At 41.4% G+C, this 27,477-nt stretch overlaps 1 protein-coding gene across 2 annotated transcripts in view; it reads left to right on the plus strand.

The window, feature by feature from the left end:
• Nucleotides 1–2,428: 2,428 nt before the first annotated feature.
• ANO4 (anoctamin 4) overlaps nucleotides 2,429–27,477 on the plus strand; it is a 105,371-nt gene continuing 80,322 nt past the window's right edge. For both annotated transcript variants that reach the window (XM_054386471.1, XM_054386472.1), the window contains exons 1-4: nucleotides 2,429–2,498; nucleotides 11,139–11,249; nucleotides 19,200–19,336; nucleotides 24,286–24,444. In XM_054386471.1, coding sequence (XP_054242446.1) covers nucleotides 2,429–2,498; nucleotides 11,139–11,249; nucleotides 19,200–19,336; nucleotides 24,286–24,444 — 477 coding nt within the window. The remainder of the gene's footprint in view (nucleotides 2,499–11,138; nucleotides 11,250–19,199; nucleotides 19,337–24,285; nucleotides 24,445–27,477) is intronic.

Below are 27,477 nucleotides of genomic sequence, written 5' to 3' on the forward strand. Positions count from 1 at the left end.
CTGGCACGTTGTTCCTCATGTAGTTTGGTGTTCTAATTTAAATAGCACATCTCTTTAGTGGAAGAAAAAAAGAAAAGGTTTCATATAACCAGAGGCAAGTGTTTGCTTTAACATCATTTTAGATATCTTCAATCTGCAAATTTTGCAGTTCTTAGGGACAACAACCTGGCTGCAGTATCCTTTATTTTGGTGTCTGGGGAAAAAGAAAACAACAAACCCAAACCCTGCTGTACCAATAGCGTAGGAAGTTGAGTCACAGCTGCACAAGAGTTTATAGACTGTTTTTGGAAAGTGAAGAAGCAATTTACTTGAACCTCAGAAAAATGTAGCAGTTTATGTTCAGAACCAGTTCCTAAAATAGCTCATTCATTTCACAACCAAATGAAAGCACAGCCTTGCTGAGATCCAGCCTAGTGAGTGTGTGCCTATGCCAGGCTCATGCTCAGCACTGGCAGAGTAACTCCCTGTCTGCAAGCTTCAGAGGGATGGCTGTTTTAAGTGATATGACAACCAGTGGTGATGCTAAAAGGAAGCAGTTGTGGTTAATTTTTGAATCCCTTAAGGATAACTGCACAATATTTTGAGCATCATGAGATTCTAGTGACTGCAGAAGATGTAAAGATCTCATTTTACAGCTGGAGCTTAGCTTCTCTCTGTTAAAAGCTCCTTGTGGCTAATCTATATGCTAACATGGTCAAAGAAATGTGTTGTCCAGACATGCTCATTGTCATTCTGCTCACATGGATTAGATTACTATGCTGCCTTTCCCAAGATGAATCAACTGAGTAAGGTGACTGGGATTGGCTGGCTGTGCTCAAGAAGATGTGATTTCAGCAGTCTAGAAACACCTGGCAGTTATTTATGCCCTGTAAGGAGGAGGTGGGTAAGCAGTTGCTGCGAGGAGTCCTACTCCCTTCACACTTCCTGCAGGAGCCCAGCTCTGGTGAAGGGCAGCACAGTCAGGTAGTGATTCTGAATACACAAAGCCTTTCCTCACCTGTGCAACCCCACTCTTTCCATAATTTGCATACAGAAGTGGCAGCTCTCTTCCCCTTGGTGTAATGTATTATGGATCAAAGTATATAAATGTTTCAGAGACTCAAAACCTCTTCCATGACCTGACAGTTCACAGACATTGACTTTCAGTGGAACTGGAAGAACAGAGTGGTTAAGGCAGTCTTGGACCTTTCAGTGAGGGACACCTTTCACACAAAAATGAGCAATCTGATCAGTTATGTCTAATTATTTTGAGGTAGTGCAACTTACAATATCCGTATTTCCAGCTTTTAAGGTTTGCCCTTCTGTCTGCTTCTCAGTTTGTCAATGTTCATCTGAGTTTTTTTTTTTTTGTTTTTGTTTGTTTTATTTTATATTATCAAAGAAAGAGTGGTTGCTGACAAAAGCAGAGCTGCAGGTTAAATTAAACATAAAACATTCAGCTTTGTTGCACCAAACAGGTTGTCTAAAGGTTTTCACCAGAGTATGCTGAGAGGAAGTAAATTTAAGTTGGAGCAATTGCGTCAGTGGGAATGTAAGGAATTTAGAATCATCATTTCTCCTTGTCAGGTAGTATTTCTTTCTAAGAACTGTGCAATGGACACACAGGAAATGTCAGCTTTGCTTTTTCTCTTTGGAAAAAAAAAAAAGCAAGCCTATTTCTCATTGAAGTTTCTATTTAGAGATTGGCTATTTGACAAATTTGAGAATGTTTTATGAGAAAGCCAATTTCCAGTGTTGCAGGTGATGTTTCACAAGACAGGTGAAAGTGGAATTGTTTCTCAAGCTTAAGGTCATGTAACTGTTGCTTGTAGCCTTCCTCTTTTCATCAGAAAACAGACCTTTATTTTTTTTTTCTTAAAAAGCTAGTGCCCACCTAAAGTGTAGCAGCTTTTCCATATAGTAAGAATTCTTAACACTTGTGAATGCTCAGAGAAAAGAAACCATTCGTACCAAGTTCTGGTCCATCAATAAGAAAACTGCCATTTAATAAACTCTGTCCTGAGAGCTGCATTAGTTTTTTGAAGGGATGGAAAATAATTCCTCCTGCAGGCCAGTAATGCAGCAAACCATGACTGTGTATTAATTTAAATATCTATTAGTGTGGCTGACTCTGGTGTCTGCAGCACAGCAGAAAAGATGTTCACATTTTTGATTTTCATAGCAAATTCATGGGGTTTATAGTTTTCTTAAAAAAAAAATCAAGGCAGTTTACAGTTTAAACCACGGTAAATTTTTATATTTTACTTATTCCATGCTGCTCCCTTGTATCTAACAGGACTAATTCTTATTCCTGTCAGGTATAAGTTTATCTATTCATGGGGCTGAAAAGCAAATCTGTCAGAGGAGAACTGCAGCAAGCTCCCCAGTGTCACAGCGTCTGCCTGTGGACGGGCATCCTTCGCTCCCACAAGTCAGAAGGTCAATAAAAATGGAAGCCTCGTCCTCTGGATCCAGTATTTCTGGAGTCACTGGTGGAAAAACAAAAACCCAGCAGCCAGGTAACAGATTTGCCTTGACACCTTGTTCAGTTCCATTTCTTGTGTGATGTGCCCATGATGATGAGAAGCTGGTGTTATTAGTAGCACCAGATCATGCTTGCATGGAGATGAGTCTGTTGATCATCAGACCTACTGATTGATGTCCTGTCTATGTCTGATACGTTTTTGTCAGTTGTAGAGCATGGAAAGTAAGAACAGTTGAGACAGCTGAAAATGGGAAATTAAAAATGTACATTTAATCATTAAAAAAAAATAAAGAATACAACACAAAATGTTGTGTTAACGAAATGTTAACAAAGAGAGAGCTTTGAGCTATTGTTTTTTGATGCTGCTCCACTAATGTACATTTAATTCTGATCAGCCTTGAGCTAATGGCAATGCTCTAGAGGCCACAGGCATCCCCAGTGGAACTCACTAATTGACACTAATGTTGGTTTTGAACAAAGGCACACTCCAGGGTGTAAACCAGAGTCCTGCTGCTAGAATGCAAGCAAAAACTCTAGATCTGGAAGACATTTTACAACCTACATCAGCTGGTTAACAAAATGAAACTTCTTAAAAGAAAGCCAGAACCTCCTGGGAGCCATCAAATTCTAATTGACATCATGAGTTCATCCCTTGTTATGTTAATTGGCAGAGCTATTTTAGAAGCATCTTTTCTTATGACAGGGGAGTACATTTGTGCTGGCCATGTTCAGTCACTCTTCACAGTGAAAACTAAACTCCTAATTTCATTCCTTGGTACACCACATGAAGGCTGCCCAAGAAGTCATTGTGTAGCTTCTATGTTGGAGATTCTGCATAATTATCCAGCATTGCTGCCTAGAAGAGCACATGATGCAGCTTGTGTGCAGCTCCCCAGGTGCTATGGGACAGAGTCTATTTGTGCAAGACAGAGAGCTCTGCCTGCAAACCTTTAGAGTGTTTCTATTACCTTGAAGATCTAGGGAATCTCCTGATTTTTGTACAAGTGGAAAACACAGATTATTGTTGGTGGTTGCTATGCAGGTCTGCTGCTATGAGTTTCATGCACCCATACTATTTAGTCACCATAGTCTTTGTCAACATGGATTAATTAAGAAATTGGAGTGACTCATAACCGTATGCTTTGTTTATTTCAATTCCTCTGTTCACTTGTTTTCCTTCTATTTTTTTTGTTTTGTTTTTGTTTTCAACTTCTATGTTTTTCCTTTGAAGTACAGAAATTAGTAGTGCAGAAATGTGGTTGCTGAAGATGTGTGATCATGACAGCAACATGTTAAAAGACTGACAGCTACCACCACCTCTCTCCCAGATCACAATTTGTGGGGAAAAAAAAGCAGATATCTTCATCATGCAAAATAACTATGCTCATTTTGAGCTGCTATACATTCTACAGCTAGGTGTTGATTTAGTATTAAATAATGTACAGGCATTATATGCAGGCTTCTGAGAGAGAAAAAGATCCTTTTTTAGGGTGTTTTCTAGGAGTATCCTAAAATGGAACTCATTAGTGAGCATCATTTGAATGATGATACTCTGAGGAATTTAGAATGGCAGAATAGCAGGTTGGAAAGGACCTCAAGGATCATCTGGTCCAACTTTTCTTGGCAACAATATGACCTAGACAAGCACCCTGTCCAGCTGAATCTTAAAAATCTCCCATGTTGGGGAATCCACCACTTCCCTGGTGAGATTATTCCAGTGCCGGATTGTTCTGATTAAGAAAGATTTTCCTTTTGTGTCAGATCAGAATTTCTCCAGAGGTGACTTGTACAGATTACCTCTCATCTTTTCCATGTTTTCATGAAAAGGAAGTCTCCACCTCCTTTGTAGCCTCCCTTCATACCCTGTGACATGGTGGTAAGGTCTACTGTAAGGCCACAGAACTGTCTTAAGAGGCAAAGCAAATGCATGGCTCTTGAAAAAGTGGCAATCAAAATTAAAGAAAAGAAAAAGAAAATGTATGTTTAATGAGCTTAGTCACAACTTAATGAACTTTGAGTCATCAAGGAAGCTAGAATTGAGTCCTTCAAAGATGATAATTTACCATACAAAGATATTCTTCTCTCCTCAGAAAGTGTGCACGTGCTTGTCAGTGCTCACATTTTAGAGTGTCTGTGTCACTTCGATGTGATTTGTTGGTTAAATCACATTCTCTTTCCTTTACTGTCTGGCAGGATGCACAGCATCACAGCATACATCTCTTTCAGACCACAAAAAAAAAACCAAGAATAAACTCCTGCAAATAATTCTGCCAGAAAGCTCTGTCATGCAAATATTTCTTGGCAGCAAACTCATTTGTGAAGTGGGAATAGTGATGTAAACTCACCTGAAATTTGAATTCATGCTGGCAGTAGTGCTCTTGTCTGTCTTGTTTGACCTTAGGGGAGTAGACTGTTCCGATATGTCTTCTGCTGGCTGTATGTAGAACTGCCTCCCCTGTGGAATGAAGCATGGAGAAAGCCAAGCAGACTTCAAAAAACTTTTGCTATTCCCTTCATTAAGCTAATTTTTGTGTTACCAAAAAGCATGAAATGTCACTATGCAGGAGGGACATTAATGTCAAAGAAACAGGATGATCAGAAAGGAGGTTGTAGACAGGTGGGGGTTGGTCTCTTCTCCCAGGCAATCAGTGACAGAACAAGAGGACACAGTCTCAAGCTGCACCAAGGGAAGTTTAGGCTCGAGGTAAGACAAAGTTCTTCACAGAAAGAGTAATTGGCCATGGGATGTGCTGCCCAGGGAGGTGGTGGAGTCACTGTCCCTGGAGGTCACTGTCCAAAAAAAGTTTGGATGCAGTGTTTGGAGCCATGGTTTAGTTGTCAGGAGGTGTTAGGTATTAGGTAATAGGTTGGACTTGATGATCTCTGAGGTCTTTTCCAACCTGGCTGATTCTGTGTGATTCTGTCCCTTCCAACCCAAACCATTCTATGAATTTGAAGTTATCCTGCATACTTAACTTTGCTCTTTATTTACAGCCTGTGTTCAACACAAGGCAAATTTAATGCAGCAAATTTCTCCTGTGTTTATACCTCAAGCATCAGCTGGAAATCCATCCTGATGAACACACAGGCAGTTCATTCTCCTGACTAGAGATGCTCTGGAGCATCGCAAAGCTCCTAGTGAGTTTGCCTCAGTTACAAGTGAGGACCTTTTGTCACTGAGCTGAGTGACAGGTTGTCACATGGTGATTATGCAGTACTTTGAACTTAAGAACTGAACTAGCTAGCAGGTGATGCAGAGCCTGACACCTTCTAGCACTTTGCTTAGTCATTCAGCCCATTTCATTCACCACTTCACTTTTCTAGGGCAAAAGCCACTTCTTTGAACATTCCTGTTCTTAACCTAAAGTCTCCTAAAATGTTCATTCTAGCACTTTGAAAAACAGTTTTGCAAACACTATGTTAGGAAAGGTGGCGAGGGGGAAAGCCAGGGAATAAAGCCTTGTCTGCTGTTTTTCAAAGGTCTCTTGTTTAATTTAAAAATAGTTTATTCAGGAAGAAATTGCATCCTTCTCTCTCTGTTTTGATGCTCTCCAGAGGTCCCTTCCAACCCCTACCATCCTATGATTCTATTTGTGCTGTATGTTACACACACAAGCACTGATCCTACCCAGGACCTGTGCCTGCCCTCAACAAGGGGCTTCAAAAATAATATTAATTATTTTAAGTGGTGGCTTTGAGAATGTTCTACTTCTCTGCAGAGTGTGTATTTTTAACCTCATCTCTTTTCAAAGCCTTCTGTTCTTCCCTTTCTGCTTTGATCAGTCTCCTATTTGCTGCTGTAAAACGATCTTTCATCCACTCCTGCAATCAATTATACATGGCTACTTTAAAATCAGTATACCCGCCCCTCAAAAGCTGACTGCTCTAGCTGTTGTTAGTTTACTACATGTAGTTGCCTCATGAAGACTGCAAATGCCACTCTGTGGATGTTCTTCATTCCACCCTCATTCCTCTCTCAAAGGAAAACAGGCAGCCAGGTGTTGCTTGGCACCAAAATCACTGATCCTAAGGCAAGGTTAGAATGTCCTGAGACCAATGTACCATAATTTTCTTATAGCAACTAAGAAAATTCTTGGCCACTCCAGCTCTTGGTGAAGAAAACAGGCAATATATACACTTTTTTTTTTTTTTGCCATGCTTCTGAGGGAGTAATGACCCATTGAAAAGACAGCTTATTATTCTAGAAGCAAAGAGAGAGACTTGGTGTAATCAGTTATTACATTCCTGTAATGCTTGACTTGAAAGATGTGGCTTTTTCTTATCTCTACAGTTCTTGCTTAAAGGCACCTTAGTGTTATGTAAGCCTCTATTTCTAATGTAAAATAAATTCCATATATTCCAAGGGGAAAAAAAAAATCATTTTTTCAGGTAGATTGTCAAAAGATGGAACAAGCTGGCTTCTACTTTGGCAGAGATGCTTTTAAGATCAGAAAATAGATTTGACTATGACAGGGCTGCACAGCAATGTGAATTTCCACAAAAGGGTTTTTATTCCAGTCCAAAAACCAGCAAGACCTCTTCCCTATCACCAAGCCTCGTGGTTCATTCTGAAATCAGAAAATTAAGCCAGACCTTTAAAAATTATTATTATTTTTTAAAAAGGGAGGGTGGGGGAGGGAGGGAAAGTGGGGGAGGCAAGGAGGGAGTTGCCTCCTGGGTAAAATGATATTGTATACAAAAGAGCATCCAAGCCTGGGAACTCACTAGAAATTCCAACTAGTTCAAAGAGCTGTGGTGCCAAAAAAAGCCCAAAAGAATTGCACTAAATTCAGCATCACTGCTTACAGCAGGTATAAGGGCAAAGCCAAGCAAAGGTGGCATCATTTTTGATGAGAACTCCCTTTGGGCTGTGCAGGCCACTGCCCTTCCCTGTGCCATGAGTGGCTTAATATCTTAGGAAATCAGAAGTCATCTGAGTAACTCCACAGAGGCCCAATATTTGCTAGACACATCCTTGGGGGATGCAGTTCTGTACCATGCTATGCTTCAGTGGAGCACAAAGAATGTGCATTTTTGAGGTCTTCATTACTGATAACATCCAGGGCACTTAAACAAAACAACAAAAAAGAAAACCCAGGGAGATGGCACTGCAGTTTATTACTTTATTTCAAGCTTGCTTTAGGAATGCACCTAGCACAGGAAAGGAATTCAGCTCCTGTTAGCCTGGTGGCATTAAGAGGTAACCTGCACTTTGATGAAACAAAAAGTTTTTTCAGGGTCATCAAGACTGCACATACCTGCAAGGTCCTTTGTGCTGCCAGAATGCTTGAAAACGATCACCCTCCCTGTTTGGATGTTCTCCTGCTGCCTTGTGAAGGAAACTCAGTTTAATGGCACGTACTGAAAATGATCTCTTGTGGATAGGCATTCCAGGTGAACAGCCCAGAACTTGTCCATGCATTTTAATGGCAAGGTGCTTCACTGCTCCTTTAGCAGGTCTTGGTAATTACAGAAGGTTGCAGACTGCATGAGGCCAACTAAACCAATATTTGGGACAGGACTTTTCCACAGTAAATGTGCAAATGTTGCCTCCATTCTTCAGCTCCAATTTGTAACTGAATGATTATATTTATCTTACCTTATTGGACACCTGACATCGTTGTAGGTAGATGGTAACTAAGGAATTTATCATTCCCAAGCAGTTAGACTTTTCAGACATGGACAAATGGTTAAACATATGCAATAGTGATCTGTGACAGCTTTGTGTTTAGATGTGTGCTCACAGTGGAGAAGGATGGAGGTGGCACTAAAAGACAATCATTCTTACTGTGGTTTTCATATAAATGAGAGTAATAGGGAGAAGACTGAACTCTTTGGTTCATTTAGACCTCAGACTTCTTTCTAGACTCTTATTTGCAGCTTACAACTCTGCAGAAATTTCTCTGCTTAGTTACACACCACAGCTTTGTGCCATTTGCAGGCTCTCCTGTGCACTTGTTCCAGGCATTGAAAAGAATATCTTGTGGCACTTGAAAAGAATATCTTTGTTCCCAGTAGGAGACCATACACTTTGGTGCCTTTCCCTTTGTATTATGAATGAAAAGAATTGCTTCTAGGAGGCAATTCCAAAGCTGGATGATAACTACACAGTGTTGGTGGGTCTGACTGTTCCCATGACCACAGTTCTTTCTTGGACCATGACTGAAGTAGACAGGAAAGAATTGAGGGCTAACAGTACCCTGTGTGCAGGCTGTTTTGGCAGTAGAGGAGATTTTAAAGGTATGGCTCTGCACAAGGTTTTACCCATGGTTGTCTAAGGAAAAGGCACACACAGCATGAGATATAAAGCACAAGCATGTAGGACTTCCCACCTCTCTATAATTAATTGGCTGAGTGGAATTCTCTGTGTCTGATGCCAGCCAGGGTCTAATGGGAGGGGAGAATGGACACCATTTGCCTTCAAAATATTGTACTCTGTGATTATGTAGTTATATTAAGTGTTTAGAAATCTCCCTTTCACTGCTGCTGCTTCTGGAAGATAAGACAAGAGTTTGTATTAACATAATTAAAGATATGTCATGCATTACAGTGTGTTGCAGTACAAAGGCAAACTGTTTTAAATTGCCTTGCAAAAATAATTCCAGTGCTGTTATTACCATGCCCTTGACATGACCATGCGCAGAGACAACTATCACATAGGTTCTTCATGCTAAAAAAGAATGACTTGGGGGTTGAGCATTTATTTGTTCTTTGTATTTGTTTTCCTAACACTCATTATTTTATCCATAATCAGTGAAGCCATGAAGATGAATGCTGTTTTCTATGCAGTGGGAGATTTTATTAGCTGTGCTGAATAGTGACAGAGATCATCCACATCATCCAGTCAGCGACCCAACACTACCATGACCACTAAGCTATGTCCCGAAGTGCCAGGTCTCCATGGTTTTTTGAACACCACCAGGAATGGTGACTCCACCACCTCCCTGGGCAGCCTCTTCCAATGCCTGACCACCCTTTTGGTAAAGAAATTGTTCCTAATATCCATTCTTAATTTCCCCTGGTGCAGCTCGAGGCCATTTCAGTGGCAAAGCTCCTTAAATTGATTGCTGTCCATTGCTTATTCCTCTTACCTCCACCCTATTATTCATAAGTCTTTTCCAGCAGCTACACTGTTTTATCTTGGTCCCTAGATTCTCTTTTGGGGCAAATCCTAGCTCCCACCTCTGAGGCCATCTGCAGATTTCCCTAGGCTGCTATTATATGAATAATCAGCTGTCTCACTTGAGAAATTCTCTTTGTTCTACATCATTAAATGCTGACTCCTGCTGCTGCTATGACAGATCACTTTGCAGGAATCTACAAGAGGAGCTGTCTCTGATGTTAGCAATGGGTCTTTGCTGTGCAACTAAAGAATATGCTGGGGCAAGCCTGAGGTGGCTTGATTTCTAATATTTTAACACTGGAAAATAAAAAAGACTGAAGCTGGTGTATTTATACGCATTTTGAGGACTGTGTTTCCAAGCAGTGAAGAAATAGAGTTGAGTAATTTTGTACCCAGGAATTAATTAGTAGCTTTTATCAAGGCAGTGGTGGCATAGTCATTTGGCAAGGGGAAGGGGTAGATAAAATGGACTAGAAATGAATTCAAAATATGACCAGCTTGTTAGAGGCAGAAGAAAGGAAAACACTTCCATCAAAAGCATGAATGAGAGCCTCTAGTGAAGGCACAGTAATGGACTAAATGACCTGAAGGTTTCCTCTTCCATCATGGCCTTTCCGTTGTGCAGTCCTTTCTCAGATCTCTCCCTGACTGCTGCAGCCCTTTGCTAGTTCTGTATATTAGTTACTCCAGAGCATCACCTCGAATGGATGTCTTTGTGAAAGGCTCTGCTGCCACTCTTTAGAACCAGCCATATTCCTAGCAGCAATCTCTCTTTCCCTGGCTGCCTCCAAGTACCCTGTAGCCAGCACCTTCAGCCTCTTTGTCCACTTCCTTTTGCTGTCTGCTCTTGATGTGCACCTCCCTTTCTCTCCATGGAAAGGACGTGTTTTCAGAACCTCCTGCTTGTTTTGTTCATGTTGTAAGAACATAAAAATGGGCAAATTTTGTGCCTCTCTGCATTCACTGTGAGCCACTAGCTCAGGTTTTCATTCTGCAGTGCTTTTAAACAGCAGCCATGACATACCAGTGACACCTTTTGAAATGGGCTGCAGTACTGAAGTGCTTCCTAGCCCATGGCATGCCACCAGCTTGGCACGTGAGAATTAAGGTGTCCTGGGGCTGAAACATGCTCTTTTTGTCCTAGTTGTTGTTGTCTGTCTTGAGATTGAATTCATCCTTTGTGTATTAGTGTGTTTTATTTTAGCCTGGTTGTTTCTGTAGTGTTGTGTTGTCTGTTTGGTAGTTTTGTAGATGGTATGGTGAGGGAATCTCATGGCATGGCAGCATGTGTTGATCTGAACAAGGGGCTTGCCAGGGGTGACTCTGCATCACTGCTGATAGCAGAGGATGTTGCTGTTTCATTCTGTTTAGTTTTGAATCAGTCCATGTTCCATCTAAAGTTGCTTGGCTTGAAGTAAAATTAGTTCTATCAGAGGAAAAAAAAAAATTAAGTAGCTTTATTCAATGTGTACATTCCCTCACCTGAAAGCCCTTTGGCTGGATTTTCTGCTCCACTGTCACAAACCCCATCAATCTCTTCAATTTCTTCAGAAGGAAGAGAGGATTTGCAGGTTAACCAGCTGGAAACTCAAACATGGATAAAGCCAGACATGCAGAAGACAGACGTGGACTTTTCAGAAATTCTTAATGCAATACAAGAAAGTAAGTTGTTCCTTGGATGCAAAATTTGGTTTATGGTGGAAGAGTCAGCTAGGATGAATGGAAATTATAACTGAAAGAGCATAAAAAGTGATGAGCTGGGTGATAAGTGAGTATGCATTACTAAGATCTCTGAGAAAGATCAATGACTTACTGAAGAGCAGTAAGAAATCTACAGTCAGAGGAGTCATAGTGATATTGGAATTGTTATGTGCCTAAGGATTCCAGCAGTATATATTTCCCACGCAGAAGGATTAAGATTACTGATACTTTAATCCATTCTTTATACCCTTGGGTGGGTGTCTGAACTACTAATGTCATGCAAACGCTGCAGTTTAGGACCTAAGACTGGATTGGGAGTTACAGCTGTTCCAAAGTGTTTGCCTGTATTCACAGTTTAGCAGCTGCTAGTTTGGGGAGCAGAAATGAGGAGCTTGTCATAACTGAAGGTCTGTGTATCTTAGATCTTCATCAAACCATCTCTTTTTATGTCTAAAGTGTTCTTGTGGGTTAAGAATTGCTTGGTCCACCCTTCTTACATCCAACTACTGAATGATTTCAGGACTTGTGCTAGAAGGACAAGTGAGGGACTTTTTAGGATGTCAGTTAGTGACAGGACTCTAGGGGGAACAGAGCAAAACTGGAAGTGGGATATTCAGATTGGATGTTAGGAAGAAGTTTTACACCATGAGGGTGGTGAGACACTGGAACAGTGTCTCCATCCCTGGAGGTTTTTATGGCCAGGCTGGATGTGGCTCTGAGCAACCTGATCTAGTGTGAGGTGTCCCTGCCCATGGCAGTGAGGGTTGGAACTAGATGATCCTTGAGGTCCCTTCAATCCAACCCTGACAATTCTATGGTTCTAAATACTGCTCTTGGTAACCACAGCAGAAGACACAAAAAACTAGCCCCCTATCCCAAACTGGAATCCAAAAGAATCTGGAATTCCCAGTGGGCTGAGAATCACCATGCACGGCAAGGCTTCCTGGTTTCCCTCTTTTCCAATTTTATTTTATTTTTGTGTTGCAGTTTTTAAGGTGAGAAACAGCAGCTCCCATTCTTGGATTGTAAGAGATGTATAAGAATGTGCAAAACTCTTCACTTGATTTTTGATAGATGAATAAGGGATCAGGTAGGATCAGGTCATTTAGTGATGGCATTAGTTCGGGGGTGGAAGGAAAACTCTGAGGTTAATATGATTACAGAGTAATCATTTGAAATTGAATCACCTCTTTACTTCAGCTACAGGTTTAGGGAGAGCCCTCTGTTTCCTGACTTAAAAAACTTTTCCCATCAGGAAATCTTAACATGAGATTTTGCTTTCTCCCCTCTTCTCCATACCCACATAGCTTCTCTTAGACTGAAGATAAAGATTTGCTATGCCATGATTTACTTTCTTGTGACTTTACTACTAATACAAAAGACCTAAAAGTCATTGGTACTGCATTAGAGCTAAATTCTGCATTTTAGTACCATAGCTCATGATAGAGTCTTATACATGTTTTCCTAAAGTCTTCTGGGAAGTCCTTCATAAAACAGTTTCTTCTTCACCACAGGATATTCAGAAATTATCTCTGAGCAAGCAGAGACAGTCCAGAAACACTAATCACTTATCTGAAACTGCCCATAGACATACACTGCAAAACAGGGGATTTGCACTGGGTGTAAAATTGCAACCTGGAAATCCATCTGACCTAAACCACACTTGCAGACTAAATAGCTGAGACAGTTGAGACTAAATTGCAGACTACAGAGCTGTCCAGGTTCCACATGAACCTGTCAGATATAAAAATTCCCTCTTGTTGCCTGCTCACAGCCTGTGTCCATACTACCAGGAGCCTAGGAGCACCAGGAGCAGACCCAGACAAAATACCTCCCTAGTACAGTCGAGCCTCAGCCAGGCAGGGCAGTGCTGTGAGAAGCTGTGGGGTCAGGAGCTGACAATCCTGGGGGGCTGAAATGGGGTCCTGGGACCTGGGCAGGGGAAGGGGAACCCTGTGCAGGGGAAGGACAGTCAGGTTTCAAGCTTGTTTTCATTGCCATTGCAGCAAAGTTAAAACTCTTGGGTTTTTTAGAATATTGTTCAAAAACTTCTGTCCTCCGACTCTATTTCATAACAAATAATAATAATAAAAAATATCTGATTTTCTCTCTTTAATTGTCATCATCTGGAAGCCAGAACTTAGTGAATTTGCTGAGACAGAGTTGCTAATCCATCGTGTAGTTACTGAATTCAGCATTTAATGTAATAAAAGGTTCTGGGCTGTGTGGTATCTGTAGACTTCCTGAAGCAAAGATTTGTAAATTGCATCTGTCAGCCTTGCTGAAAAGTGCAGAAAAGTGTTGTGTTCCAAAATCCAAACAGATGCTGTAAAAACACAATATGGTCCAAAAAGATACAGAAAAGTGCTTGAGTTTTCATGCCTGGCACTTTAGGAAGCAGCAATTCTAGTATCTTGAAGGCTTCCCCTTTTGTACTAAGGCAGTCTTAATGGCAGGGAAAAGCCAGTTCAAATTCCCTTGAGGTTAGCATGCAGGCAGAACTTTCATTTTTAGATCTTTCATTGCCTCTGTCTGCAACAGACATAAATCTTGCTTAATCTTCAGAAAGCTTCACCATTTCATTATTTCTATATTTGTCACAGTTGTTTTTGGAATGTATTAAAGTGTTGGTCATGTGCAGGTTCATGTGTTGCTCTGATGGAGGCAGTCTGCTGAGTTTCAGTTCAGTGCAGTTTCAAGTAATTAAAGCTGTTTTCTGTTTCAACAGTTCTTTCTTTTGAGTGTTCAGATGAATTCTTCTCATGTGAAGGTGAGAAAAAGCTGATCATGAGATCAGATTATTATCTGGTGGGGTGGAACTGTTCCAGTCTTGCCCTCTGAAACAGCCAGGCCAATGAAGAGCAGGGTTAGTGTGTGATGTCTCTTGGTGGTTCTCCTGTCTTTGATAATTATCTCTAGTAGGATATGTGTGAATCAACGTGGCAAACAATGCTTTAGCATCACTGCTGTGTGTGCTGGAAATTGGAGTCTGATTTTTGCTTTCTAAGTCTCCTAAAGCCTCTATAGTTTAGCTTGTCCTAAAACCTCTATAGTTTAGCTTGTCCTAAAACCTCTATAGTTTAGCTTGTCCTAAAACCTCTATAGTTTAGCTTGTCCTAAAACCTCTATAGTTTAGCTTGTCCTAAAACCTCTGTAGTTTAGCTTGTCCTAAAACCTCTGTAGTTTAGCTTGTCCTAAAACCTCTGTAGTTTAGCTTGTCCTAAAACCTCTGTAGTTTAGCTTGTCCTAAAACCTCTGTAGTTTAGCTTGTCCTAAAACCTCTGTAGTTTAGCTTGTCCTAAAACCTCTGTAGTTTAGCTTGTCCTAAAACCTCTGTAGTTTAGCTTGTCCTAAAACCTCTGTAGTTTAGCTTGTCCTAAAACCTCTGTAGTTTAGCTTGTCCTAAAACCTCTGTAGTTTAGCTTGTCCTAAAACCTCTGTAGTTTAGCTTGTCCTAAAACCTCTGTAGTTTAGCTTGTCCTAAAACCTCTGTAGTTTAGCTTGTCCTAAAACCTCTGTAGTTTAGCTTGTCCTAAAACCTCTGTAGTTTAGCTTGTCCTAAAACCTCTGTAGTTTAGCTTGTCCTAAAACCTCTGTAGTTTAGCTTGTCCTAAAACCTCTGTAGTTTAGCTTGTCCTAAAACCTCTGTAGTCTAGCTTGTCCTAAAACCTCTGTAGTCTAGCTTGTCCTAAAACCTCTGTAGTTTAGCTTGTCCTAAAACCTCTGTAGTTTAGCTTGTCCTAAAATCTCTGTAGTTTAGCTTGTCCTAAAATCTCTATAGTTTAGCTTGTCCTAAAACCTCTGTAGTTTAGCTTGTCCTAAAACCTCTATAGTTTAGTTTGTCCTAAAACAGATTGGATGCAGCCACAGTGACACTGAGAAGCTGCTCCTCATCACATAGAGCAGAACACCATCAGACATGATCTTCTCTAGACCTGTCAGTGAGTTCACTCCTAGCTCGGGACAGGATGGTGTGAATCCAAAGCTGGGTTTAAAGTGAAACACTCCCTCCTGGGTATTTCTTCCTAATGCTATCCTGACACTTCTCACAAATGTAGGATAAGGAAAATAAACAGACTGACAGTAAAGCCAGCTGCAAAATGGCAAAAGAAACTTAGTAGTTGGGGAGGAAAAAAATAGAGAGATTTTATCTCTCTGATGTATTCACAGACTATGATAATACACACAATATAAGAGAGAGTGAAGCAGGTGAAGTAGTTGAAGCTGTTACTTCCAATATCTCTACAAAAAGCTGGATGAGATCTTGCAGAGCAGAGGGAGCTGTCTAAAACTGATGAATTATGATATGAAGTGTTAAGCAGGGATTAAAGATTGCTCAATACTAATACTCATGTACAAAGAATGTTATGCTATCCACCTGAAGAAAAAAAGAAAAAAAAAAAACAGAACAGCTGCTAAAAGTATTAAAAACTCACAGTCTCTGTTAAAAAGTATCCTGCTTTAGTTAGTTCATTATCCTAGTATCAGAGTAGATTCATTTGGATGTGAAGGCTTTCCTGTTGTTTCTGAAATTTTAAGTGACTTTCTGTGATGAAGTATTGCAATCAAAATTAAAATGTGTGCCATTAACCTTGGCCTTGTTTTAAACAGAAAAATGAAGAAGGCTTCCTGAATATTTTGATAGAACTCTTTTTTTTTTATCTATCTACATGTGTAATAACAGACTTCAAGTACTGTAAAAGACATGTACAAGAGGGATGAAATCTCTGTGTTAATGATTGATAGGAGAAAGAGGAATATGTTTAAATTACAACATAAAAGCATATTCAGGAGAAATATTCTTGAGAAAATTTTCTCATGATTGTGATAGTGAAAAATAGGCCACCTGCAAACAAAGTCTGTGGAGTTGATAGCACTGGAGACTTTTTTTAAAAAGGTTTCTTAAACTGGGCTGTGGCCCCTGAAGAAGGGAAAGGTGAAAAGGAGGTCACAAAAAATGCTCATAGTGGCATTTAATTTCTGGCAGGTCTTCAGTCTCTCTACAGTGGGAGAATGGATTTTTTACACCTACAGCTATTAGTTAGAAATGGAACTAAGTTGCTGGCAGCAATTAGAGAATTTTGTGTGTGTGTGTGTTTGTTCCCTGTTAAATGAAATTCTCATCAAGAGGAATTACAACTGCCTGTCACTAAGTTCAGAGGAGGTGTGGAGGAGCAAAAAAAAAAACAATCAGGAGGTTATTGCATGAAAGATGAACAGTTCCACAGATCAGTCAAGTCTGCAAAAGAAGTGTGAGGAATAGTAGGTTAGACAAACTTCTGTCAAGAGCTGCTAGACACTTGATCCTGCTTTACTCAGGTGAATAGGTTCAGTAGCTGACCCTTGGGGAGGTGTTCTAACAGTTATGACTGCTGCCATAGTTCTTGAGTGTGCCTATGAAACATGGAGGTGGAGAGATGAAGTCTGTCCATAGTTTAAGCCTGATCCTCAGCTGAGGGGTTTTATTTCTTCCCACACACATTTCTGCATTGCCCTTTTGCACCAGACCTGTGTGGGGTGAAACTGTGGACCTCACTGGCTGCACCCTGCCTGCTTTGAGTCTCTTATCCAAGCAGCCACTCAATAGATCAGTGGCCCTGATGTGGGGCTGTATACTTGCAGCAGCTCTTCCCACAGCTTCTTCTTGTCTCCTTGCTCAGCAGAGCAGGGAACATCACTCTAAATTTAACACTGCTCTAATCTTGAGTATAGTGCCAACCTTTGACTCAGCTTTACTTTAACTTCTAGGGGTTGGTTGTTGATTGTTTGGTTGGTTTTTTTTAATCAGAGTAAAATTATCACAGGATGTGGCATTACAGGAAAGATGGAGGAACTTTAACCCACTTACAGAAGCAGAAAGCTCCTGTCAGGGCAATGCTGGGGCTGGGGATTTCAGATGGAGGGTGACAGAACCAGGTCTGTCCCACTTGACCTGGGCACAGAGGATGCCAGGCCCTGCCCTAGGAAAGAACAAGCCAAGACAAGGCTAGGACATCATCCCATGGGTTGACATCAGAATCAGGCCTGATCAGGAGCACCAAGGTCAGAAAAAAACCTGGGATGGCAGGGCAAGGAATCCCCATAGTGCTGTCTGGGGGCCTCTCAGAGAGCAGGGGGTGCTGAACCCCAGTGCCAGATCCCCAGGCTTGGAGGAATGTGTTCTCCTGTAGCTCTTCACTTGTTATCAGGGTTGGGTTTACTAAGCACATCTGTAGATTTAAGCTGTAGTTTCATTTGTGACCAAAGACTGCAGTAGACAGAGCTGAATGTGCCAGATTTCCATGCATCAAACCATGCTGAATTGTGCACACCCAAGCTTCTGCCCAGACTCATTTATTCAATGCCTTTCAAATAACAGAATTTATTTGAGGTCTTCTGCCTCTAATTGCACTACAGGTCTGTGCAACTTTGTGGTGGGTTGAAATTCCCTTCCCACATTAACAATACCAGACCAGCTCAGCTTGGAAGCAAATGAAGCTGTATTTGCAAACAAAAACTGCAACCTACAATGGAATGCAATGGATGTGTACAAAATATACAGTGTTTACAAATATGTGTGGCCAGCAGGTCAAGGGAGGTGATTCTCCCCCTCTACTCAGCTCTGCTGAGACCCCACCTGGAGTACTGCATCCAGTTCTGGAGCCTCTATTACAGGAGGGATCTGGACATGCTGGAAGGTGTCCAGAGAAGGGCCACCAGGATGATCAGAGGGCTGGAGCACCTCTCCTATGAGGAGAGACTGAAAGAGTTGGGGCTGTTCAGTCTGGAGAAGAGAAGGCTCTGAGGTGACCTTCTTGTGGCCTTCCAGTATCTGCAGGGGGCTCCAAGAAAGCTGGGGAGGGACTTGTTAGGCTATCAGGTAATGATAGGACTGTGGGGAATGGAATAAAGCTAGAAGTGGGGAGATTCAGGCTGGGTATGAGGAAGAAGTTCTTGCCCACGAGAGTGGTGAGAGCCTGGAATGGGTTGTGCAGGGAGGTGGTTGAGGCCTCATCCCTGGAGGTGTTTAAGGCCAGGCTGGATGAGGCTCTGGCCAGCCTGATGTAGTGTGAGGTGTCCCTGCCCATGGCAGGGGAGTTGGAACTGGATGATCCTTGTGGTCCCTTCCAACCCTGACTGATTCTATAAATCTATGTACAATTAACAAAAACAGCACAAAACCCTCCTGGCCAAAGCCAGGAAAGCTGTCCCTCTGCCTCTCCCTTCCCTGCCTTCTCCACACCCTGGCAAGAGGAAGAAAGGCAAGAAGCAGAGAGGAGGTTAGCCAAGGTCAGTGTGCAGGTGTGTTATCTCTGAAGCAAAGCCAGCAGAGAAATGCAGAAGCACCCTGCTAGACTGCCCAGCACAAAAACACCAGACAGACGGAACTTTGTTTTGAGAACTGAATCTTGAAGGTTTCTATCTCTCCAATGGAAGTGTTCAGAACAATCATTATTTTGCTTTCTTACATCCAATTGTGATTTATTTACATTATTTTACTTTTCTGCTCAAACTCTGTGAAAAGAAATCAAAGGCATAGCCTTAAAACCACCACAGGCATCTAACTTGATATTTTATGTAGGTAGGTTAAAACCCTGCTTCTTTGTAAGATATTTTCAGGCACTTTACTAATCCAGAAAGTAATTGTTTAAGCCACTTACCCCAAGAGATTCTGAGGAAATAGTTAATGTATTGCTCTACCATGGCAGAAAATTGCTTATTTATCATCAAAGGAGTGTTGTGGTATTCTAAATCTTTGTGCAGCTCACTGGTGAAGAAAGTGCTCCACAGGTATGCATCAGACTTTGAACTTCACATCCTATATTCTTATACCAGAACTAAAAAGTGGACTTGCTGATGTGTTCCTCTTGGTGTCTCCATTTGGTTCACTGCTGATTTTAATGTTGTTTTTTTTTAATTTTTTGTTTTTAGTAGCTAAGGATGTCAACATTTTTTTTGATGAGTTAGAAGGTGTGAACAGCCCTTCCAAAGATGATGACTCCCTGCTTCACCATGGTAACTTGACCAGTACTTCTGATGATGCCAGCAGGTTGGAAGTTGTGGGAGAGGTAAGGACACAGAGAGTTTTTTTTAATATAAGAATTATTCACACCCATTAGAAAAAGGTAATAAGTTTCATTTGATTTAAAATCTCATTCTCTGTGAGTCAACTTGTGTCTGACCTTTCCAAGGGGGCCTAGTTTTCCATCCTGAGATTGCAACACTGAAATGTAAAATCTCTCAAGTTAAAATTGGTTTCATATACCCCCAGTGAGAAGTCTATGCAGGTATTTGTTGTCTCCTTTTCTGACCCATCCAAGTCCAATGCTTGATTGCTTCTGAAAATAATGGACAACTTTTCCCTGACAGGTTTTGTGGGCCAGAGGGGTGATTGGCACCGACCAAAACTGGCAGGGACCATACAAAAATTAAAAAGCATGGAAAAACACAAGCAGTTATGAGGAAAGACTGAGGGAGCTGGGTCTCTTTAGCTTGGAGAAGATGAGACTAAGGGATGACCATGATTGTTAATGTTTATAAATATGTAAAGTGTGAGTGCCAAGAGGATGGAGTCAGGCTCTGCTTGGTGATGCCAAATGACAGGACAAGGGGCAATGGGTGCAAGTTGAGGCATAGGAAGTTCCATGGAAACATGAGGAAAGAATTTTTTACTGTGAGGGTGAGAGAGCCCTGGAACAGGCTGCCCAGGGGAGTTGTGGAGCCTCCCTCCGTGGAGATATTCAAAACCCACCCAGATGCATTCCTGCTCTGGCAGGAAGATTGGCATTGAGTGCACCCTCAGCAAGTCTGCTGATGACACCAAGCTGTGTGGTGCAGCAGACAGGCTGGAGGGAAGGGATGCCATACAGAGGGACCTGGAGAGGTGGGCACAAGCCAACCTCATGAGGTTCAACAAGACCAAGTGCAGGGTCCTGCATCTGGGTCGAGGCAATCCCAAGCACAAATCCAGGCTGGGCAGTGTCTGGCTAGAAAGCAGCCCTGAGGAGAGGGACTTAGGGGTGCTGGTGGACAAGAAGCTCAACATGAGCTGTCAATGTGCACTTGCAGCCCAGAAAGCCAACCAGAGCCTGGGCTGCATCAAGAGAAGTGTGGCCAGCAGGTCAAGGGAGGTGATTCTCCCCCTCTACTCAGCTCTGGTGAGACCCCACCTGGAGTACTGCGTCCAGTTCTGGAGCCCCTATTACAAGAGGGATCTGGACATGCTGGAAGGTGTCCAGAGAAGGACCACCAGGATGAGCAGAGGGCTGGAGCACTTCTCCTATGAGGAGAGACTGAAAGAGTTGGGGCTGTTCAGTCTGGAGAAGAGAAGGCTCCAAGGTGACCTTCTTGTGGCCTTCCAGTATCTGAAGGGGGCTCCAAGAAAGCTGGGGAGGGACTTTTTAGGCTATCAGGTAGTGATAGGACTGGGGGTAATGGAATAAAGCTGGAAGTGGGGAGATTCAGACTGGAAGTGAGGAAGAAGTTCTTCCCCATGAGAGTGGTGAGAGCCTGGAATGGGTTGTCCAGGGAGGTGGTTGAGGCCCCATCCCTTAAGGCCAGGCTGGATGAGGCTCTGGCCAGCCTGCTGTAGTGTGAGGTGTCCCTGGCCATGGCAGGGGGGTTGGAACTGGATGATCCTTGTGGTCCCTTCCAACCCTGACTGATTCTCTGACTGAACTAGATGATCTTTCGAGGTCCCTTCCAACCCCTAACATTCTGTGAGTTTGTGGAGTTCCCTGTCCTGACCTTGTTTTGTTTACTAGTTTAGATAAAGTTTAGAAGATATAATTATAGAGTACATCTTTTTCATGAGCTAGAGGGTTTTGTGGTGCAAGTTCTTTTGTGAAACACTGCTGAGAAGAGAGAGTGATTCTCGTCGTGCTAGAAATTCAGCCCATAGAGAGCTGCACTCGTGGAATGTTTAGATAGATAATTAAAGCAACAAAATTTAGGGCACCCAGAGATATGTTTAACCTTGCTCACAATTTCATCTTCCCCTTTACTTGTGGTTCTTCCCCAGCTTCACATATCACTCACAAAGGGCCTGATTTCCCTGCTTACTCTCTAAGAGGTTTATCTGATGCTATATTCCTGTGTTACATTTTGGGATCATGTACCATATAGCCTTTAAGGAAAGGAACACACATAAAAGGCACATAAACTTTGCAAGTTAAAGAAGAAAAATGAACAGAAAATGGTCAGGAGGCCAAGGGATGATACAGAGCAATGTATTTTGCTCTTAATTTAACAATACTGCAAAGGTTTTTTCTTGGTTTTGTTTTTTGGGGTTGGTTGGTTGGTTTTTTTAACTCTGAGGTATTCTTGTTTGTTGTTTTCAAGGAAAAGAGAAAACACCTGAGGAATGTAGGAAGTACAAATGGCAATTCTGTTTTGCCAGTGGAGTCACTGCTGCATGCAGGAGATGAACCATTCCTCGTGGTGCTCTCTGGATGGGTCTATGACAACATTTTAGTTCAGATCAGGAGTGTGTACATTTGAAGCAAGTCTCCCAACTTTTATGCTTTGTTTGCATTCCAGAACAGCGTTGGATTTTAAACCTGCATTCCTTCTGTATGCAAATGAATTGTGAGATGCACTCCAGTGTGTCTCCTAGACCAAACAAACTAAAGTAGGGCCAATGCCCTGAAGTCTACATAGTGTGGGCAATAGATCCTCAGCATAAATTGCCTTCTGTACAGATCCTTCAGCAAGCTGTACTTGCTGAAATACAAACAGTGGATCTGGGGCCTGCAGAACAAGAAGAATCTTTCATCAGGAGGCTAAGAAACCAGAGCAGAACTCCTAAGATGCCCCACTGTCTCTAACTCTGCACCCTTCCTTCACTGAAATAACCTTGAATACCCTTTGGGGTTGTTTTGTGTTTTGTTTTGTTTTGGTGTGTTTTTTTTTAATATCTTCTCAACACAGATTTTTTTTTTTAATGGAAAATCATAAACTGTGCTTTCTGAGCTGTTTTCATATTTAATGCTCTGTGAAAAACACTTGTGATATCTTGATAATATAATTTGTCAGCATGATGTGAGGTATAGATATAAATGGTTTGTTACTGGTTTTTTTTTTTTTCCTTAGGGCTTAAATCTTTCTACTTGCCTTCTTTTCCAGTTCAGAGAACTGTTCCACTATATCAAGTCTGCATTAAGCTGTGTCAGGACTAAAAGAATCTTAGAAAAATTCCTTCTTCTGCCTTCAGTAATCTGAATGTACCAAAGGGGATGGGACCTCTGGGATATTTTGTTGAGTTTTCCACTTAATCAAAATGCCTGCAGAGAATCAAGAAGATAGCTTACACTAAATTCTTTGAATTGGAATATTTGTTTGTTTGGGTTTGGTTGGTTGGTTGTTTTTCTTTTTCCCATAGGAATCATTTGTCCTCTTACTGTGTTCACTTTTGTCAATAGCATCAGGAAAATAGCTTACACTGAATTCTTTGAATTGGAATATTTGTTTAGTTGTTTTTTTTTTTTTTTTCTATAAGAAGCAATTGTCCTCTTATTAGGTCCACTTTTTTCAATTAAATTCAAAAGCATTTCTCCTATAGCAAAACTATCTTGGAAATTCCCTACTTTTCCCAAATGTGAATGGTAAACTATTCAATTTTTCAGAGATTTTGATCATAGGGAATGGCTGTTTCTGGCAGGAATGGTTGAGCAAATTCTGCATAAGCAGAGAGAAATTAGCATAACACTCACTTCAGCTTGAAACTGGACAGGTCTTGAGATTTCTGAAGGTCTCTGCCCATCATACTGCTCTGACAGAGGGCTGTTTGTTCCCATTGACCATTCACAGGGTACCTTTTTTGCAGGAAACCTTTCAACTTGCAGACTGCCACACAGTTTCAACTGGTCTGAAAGTGAAAGCTTAACCCCTGGGCAGCACTTGTGTTATCTGCAAGAGTTAAACTGTGAGGAGGATCTGTAGAGAGCCTCAGCTCATTAATTTCAGGGGGAAAAATAGAAGGAAAAAAAAGACCAGCAGTTTGGTCTTTAGATCTCAGGAGAGAGACCTTGATCTCTTCTTAACAGTGAAATTCAGTTGTGGTTCTGCATCAGAGCAAACACTTGAGCAGGCACATTCCTTGCAAACTTGAGCATAGAAGATTTCACCTCAACATGAGGAGAAACTTCTTTACAGTGAGGGTGACAGAGCCCTGGAACAGGCTCCCCAGGGGGAGTCTCTTTCTCTGGAGACTTTCCAAACCCACCTGGATGCATTCCTGTGCAGACTACCCTCAGTGATCCTGCTCTGGCAGGGGGGTTTGACCTGATGATCTCTTGAGGTCCCTTCCAACCTCTGCTATACTGTGAAACTGTGAAATAGCCAAGGAGCAGTGTTCATTGTGTTTATGTACTGCTAAACCAAACACCAGGAATTACCTTCAGAGAAATCCAGAGGGTTTCCTCAGCTCTTCCTTAAATCATACTCTGTAGTCTGATGGGGTATGGTGAGTTATGTACAGGATGTACTACTGTCTGTGTCCTGTAAGACAGAGGTATTAGAGTCATTACAAAGCAGTGAGAATCTGCACCAGGTGTGTTAGTGTTTCTTGCATTGTATATTCTTCTCACATGTATATTCTACCATGCTGAGTTCTTCATTTTCAATTTATGCTTCTGTAACAGTATTCTCTGCTTCATTGTGTGTGCAAGAAGTTAATTCTAACTTTATGAGAAGTGGGAGGGAGGAAGGTTGGTTTGTGCTCTTTATTCTCTCCTACCCCATGTGCCTATATAACCAAATATGTATCTAAGGCCTCTTGCTTTTAAACTGAGGAAGTCTGCACTGCTTTCAGCTAACCTCAGAGGCACCTAAAAACTTGCACAGGTGTAAAGCCTAAGACCTAAAAGACCTAAAGATTTGATAAAGATTAAAGACCTAAAAATTTGAACAGCTTGTTCCAGTTCCTTATATTTTCCTGTTGAACTGGCAAGAAACAGAAATGAAGCAATTACCAAGGCAAATAAACCTCACTGAAATGTCTGACTCTCCTTTCTTACAGGAAGTACCTGATAAGAACAAAACCAATGGACTGTATTTTAGAGATGGGAAATGTCGGATTGACTACATCCTGGTGTATAGAAAATCCAATCCACAGACAGAAAAGAGGGAGGTGTTTGAGAGAAATATCAGAGCAGAAGGGCTTCAAATGGAAAAAGAGGTAAGAGGACTTCCTCAAAAAAACTGTTCAAGATTTAAAGCTGTGTAGAATCTGAGGGTATGATTTTTTTGTTTACTCTGAAGTCCCTTTGCTCTGTTGTAGCACTGGGGGAAATGCTTTTAAGAGTGCCTGAACTTAGGCTGGTTTATTGCCAGAGTGGTTGGAAAGGGTAGCCTAAAGGAAAATCAGACATGTGGACTGAAGACCATTACAGACAATTACAGTCATCTTTTTCAACAACATCCACAGGCTTTTCCTCACCCACTAAGAGGGTTATCTTGTGGAAGGAGATCAAGTCCTTCAAGCAGGATCTGCCCTTCATGAACCTCTGTGTGTTAGACTCGAGACTTGCGCTAATATGCTTTGGCATGCTGCCACTGATGGAAATGGTAGAAGAATTTCAGGTTACAGGCTCTGGTCGTTTCTGTAGGTGCTGTACATTCTCTCTCTTTCTTTCATGGAACCCCTCCTACCTGTGTGCTTGAAAGGCACACTTCTTTGGAGAACACTGGGGAGGGAAACATGGAAGCTGCTTCTCTCTAGAATGATGAAAATGTTTCTCTTCTATAACTGTTTTTTAATAGATATGGGCACTGGTGGGTATAAGTGTATCAAAACATATCACTGGTTACATCAACCAGTTGCCATCAAGTACTTGTTCAGATAACCTGGAAGTTAGTACCTCTAGTGCTGCAGTAGTTGATGGATGTTTGCAGTGGCAGCCATTCTTCATTTATTGTCTTTCATGTAAACATACCACTGACCACAGTGCTGTAAGCCAGTATCCACATGACCCAACTCAACAAGCAGCTGTTCAGCTTCACATCCTACAGCTCTGTCCTGATTCCACCAGGAGAGAGGTTTCTAAAGTTTGAGCAGTGTAGAAAATGAGCATGGAATTAACCCTCCCTATAGATAGATCTGCCCAATGGTTTTGAACCAATTGCAGGTCTATTTCTGGGCTAAAGTCAACAGTGAAAGGTGTGAAATCACTTTATACTTTAAGCATTATGAAACTCATTGTAGTATTTTCCACAGAAAACTTTTTCAAGTTGATGATTTAAGTGCACACTATAGAATTTTCTTTCAAGCCCGTTTAATTGGACTTTGCTGCCTAGGCTGCACGAATGTCCTGCCTGTTTGATTATTCATTCCAGTTTCTGTTATGACACTGACATGAAGTTTAATTTCTTAATAACCTCATCTGGCCTTGGTGTGACTTCTTGCCAGCATCAGTAATTGCACATTTTCTAAACTCAGAATGATCAAAACGAGATTGTGTTACATAGGCTAATGGCTTTCAAATCTAGGGTAGCAATCTTCTTTAACATACAAGTCTGACCTAAAATTTGGCCCTACCATGTATATTTTATGATCATGTTATAGTTTGCAAATTGAAGGATAATCCTGAAGGAAATAGGTACATTCTTGGTCCTCTCCTTCCCTCTCCCTGCAGAGTTGCAACTGTGCTACGTAACACTTAGATTTAGCCTAAGCAATGTGACCAGTTAATGCCTAGATTATTTCTTATCAAATGTTATTTCTCATTTTGGTATGACTGTGCATCATTCTGAATTTCAGCTCTGGAAGATTTTAATAGCAGGTCTGTTTTCTGGTTGTTCATACATAATATATTGCTTCCCTGTGAAGAGTTTTCCCCTGAAAAAAATGAGAGAATAGTTTGTGGCTTTGGCCTCAGAACTTACACTTTCTCCACAGGCTGAATAATACTTTTTGGCTTCCATGAATTTTGTGTGGTTGATGGTTCATTCTCCTCTGACTATGGCTGTTCATATATTGTCATTCAGTGGTGTTAGTCCTGTCTTTTTCATGTGAAGGAAAAGAAAGGAAAACCAAACAGAGCTGTTCACACTGCAGTTTCCAAATCACATTCCTCAGTGGCATCACAAAGAGAAAAATGCACTGCAGTGGCTTGCTGACAGGCATAGCACAGCAAAATACCCAGAAAGTGGTGAATGCAGGGAGCAAAGTGTTCACTTAACAGCACGAAATGAGAAAGTGAGTTGGAAATGAATTCATAAATATTGAGATCACTTTGGGCACAATGTCAAGATCAGGCAGCTGAGAAAGGTCTGAGCAGGTATATGTTTCTGACCCTAGAGAAAGGTGATAACATTTTGCAGCTATTTCCCAATGCATTCACACTCTTCAGCTATACCACACCACTCTCCTGTGGAAGCTTTGCTAGGTTTGGTACTCTGTATATCCAGTAGTAAACAGTTAAGGGATTCCAGACTAAGGAACAGATCACTGAAGTAGTGAAAGTATGGAAAACAGAGCTCTAGGGGTGAATGCTAATCAAGTGGAGCAGCATAGATAATTTTCTGACCCTTTTCCCAGCTTTTCAATGTGTTTTGGGTCTGGATAGGATAACTGTGTTGTCCCAGTCTGACATGGATCACATCCAACAGGTCTGATCACATGCATAGAAGCTCTGGGTAAGTTAATTGCAAACATAAGTCACTCCAGGAAAAGAGACTGCAGTTTTCTTTTCACTCAGGTACAAAATTTCCTAGATTGATTTATACTTTTTCACAAGTGAGATAACTAACTATGATATTCTGATTCTGGGATTCTTCATGATCCTACTGATTCCATATTTTAGGACTCTTTGAAATAGATTTGTGTAATGGGTAGAATAGAGAGGGCAGTCTCCAAATGGAGCAAAAATATCAGAGATGAGGTACACTGATGCCTTCTGGAAATATGACATGAGACCCATACCTCCCAGAGCTGACTGGCAGATGCTTAACAGCAAGCAAAATACTACTTTTTACATTCTGAGAGTTAGTTTCATATTTATCCAAGTGCAAGTTAAACCTGAGATGAAGATCAGCCACTGACACTCAGGGCAAAAAAAAAAAAAAGGGGGGGGGGGGGGAGAAAACAACAACAAAAACCCCCAACCAAACAAAAAGCACAAACTTAGGATCACTTTTATATGAAGAGAAAATGCAGGTAGCATCTATCATTCCAAATACAGTGTTCAGCCTTCTGGGGACAGCAAAACCC

Source organism: Indicator indicator, chromosome 14, assembly GCF_027791375.1.
Source record: "Indicator indicator isolate 239-I01 chromosome 14, UM_Iind_1.1, whole genome shotgun sequence".
Lineage (NCBI taxonomy): Eukaryota > Metazoa > Chordata > Aves > Piciformes > Indicatoridae > Indicator > Indicator indicator.